Source organism: Penaeus monodon, chromosome 28 (genome assembly GCF_015228065.2).
Source record: "Penaeus monodon isolate SGIC_2016 chromosome 28, NSTDA_Pmon_1, whole genome shotgun sequence".
In the NCBI taxonomy this organism is placed as follows: Eukaryota; Metazoa; Arthropoda; class Malacostraca; order Decapoda; family Penaeidae; genus Penaeus; species Penaeus monodon.
Genome location: NC_051413.1, coordinates 28842112 through 28843722, shown reverse-complemented (window position 1 = coordinate 28843722; position 1611 = coordinate 28842112). Strand labels below are relative to the sequence as shown.

General features: G+C 49.7%; 1 protein-coding gene across 1 annotated transcript; it reads left to right on the top strand.

The window, feature by feature from the left end:
- Nucleotides 1-811: 811 nt before the first annotated feature.
- LOC119591163 (ring-infected erythrocyte surface antigen-like) lies at nucleotides 812-1404 on the top strand. Its single transcript, XM_037939872.1, has 2 exons — nucleotides 812-949; nucleotides 1180-1404. The coding sequence occupies exons 1-2, from the start codon at nucleotides 812-814 to the stop codon at nucleotides 1402-1404; spliced, it is 363 nt and encodes a 120-aa protein (XP_037795800.1).
- Nucleotides 1405-1611: the final 207 nt, after the last annotated feature.

Genomic DNA, 1611 nt, shown 5'->3' with positions numbered 1-1611 from the left:
TCTTGCCAAGGAGGATTTTACACATCAGCAGGTTACTGCCCAGGAGGAGGAGCCTGCACATCAGCAGGTTACTGCCCAGGAGGAGGAGCCTGCACATCAGCAGGTTACTGCCCAGGAGGAGGAGCCTGCACAGCAGCAGGTTACTGCCCAGGAGGAGGAGCTTGCACAGCAGCAGGTTACTGCCCAGGAGGAGGAGCCTGCACAGCAGCAGGTTACTGCCCAGGAGGAGGAGCCTGCACAGCAGCAGGTTACTGCCCAGGAGGAGCCTGCACAGCAGCAGGTTACTGCCCAGGAGGAGCCTGCACAGCAGCAGGTTACTGCCCAGGACGAGCCTGCACAGCAGCAGGTTACTGCCTAGGACGAGGAGCCTGCACCGCAGGAGGTTACTTCCTAGGACGCCTCGCTCTAGGTTAAGTCCAGTAACTACTGGTAGATGATAACCAGTCACTGCTGCTCGTTGTCCAATAACTGCTGCTCGATGTCCAGTAACTGCTGCTCGTTGTCAGATAACTGCTGCTCGATGTCCAGTAACTGCTGCTAGAGGACGTCCAGCTACTGCTGCTGGATGACGTCCAGCTACTGCTGCTGGATGACGTCCAGCTACTGCTGCTGGATGACGACGAGCTACTGCTGCTGGATGACGTAGATTCACTGTTGCTGGCTGGGGCCAATTAAACATCAGTTTCACTTCTCAGTGTCCTGGTAGAAGAACGTGGAGGTCGACGAGTACGATCCTACTCATCAGAATCCTACAAAGGACGTCGAGTACGATGCTCATCGTAATCCTACAAAGGACGTTGAGGAGAACGTGATGGTCGACGAGAACGACCCTACTCATCAGAATCCTACAAAGGACGTCGAGTACGATGCTCATCGTAATCCTACAAAGGACATCGAGTACGATGCTCATCAGAATCCTACAAAGGACGTCGTTACTGCACATCAGCAGGTTACTGCCTAGGACGATGCTCATCAGAATCCTACAAAGGACATCGAGTACGATGCTCATCAGAATCCTACAAAGGACGTCGTTACTGCACATCAGCAGGTTACTGCCCAGGAGGAGGACGATGCTCATCAGAATCCTACAAAGGACGTCGAGTATAATGCTCATCAGAATCCTACAAAGGACTCGTTACTGCACATCAGCAGGTTACTGCCTAGGACAATGCTCATCAGAATCCTACAAAGGATGTCGTTACTGCACATCAGCAGGTTACTGCCCAGGAGGAGGATGATGCTCATCAGAATCCTACAAAAGACGTTGAGGAGAACGAGGAGGTCGACGAGAACGACCCTACTCATCAGAGTCCTACCAAGGACGTCGAGGAGAACATGGAATCAGACTACTACGATCCTACTCATCGCAGGAACGTGAAATCCAACGGCTATGATCTTACTTAATCGTCATGCTTTTAATGTTTTTACATTTTTTTTCTGGAGCCATGTTTATGAATATATGTGGGAATACCTAGATACACAATGTGTCCACGCATTCTTTTCGTTTGTTATATTTACTTCTCTTCAGAGAGTGACATAAAATAGATATTCCCAAAATCTGAACAAAATTTTCTTGCAAATGAATCAAAAATCGATGATAAATGTAAAGCG

Bases quoted from the DNA above. Each gene is read 5' to 3' on its own strand.
- LOC119591163 (XM_037939872.1), top strand. From the start codon at position 812: ATGGTCGACGAGAACGACCCTACTCATCAGAATCCTACAAAGGACGTC. The intron at 950-1,179 runs GTTACTGCCTAG...AATGCTCATCAG, and splicing joins TCGTTACTGCACATCAGCAG to AATCCTACAAAGGATGTCGT.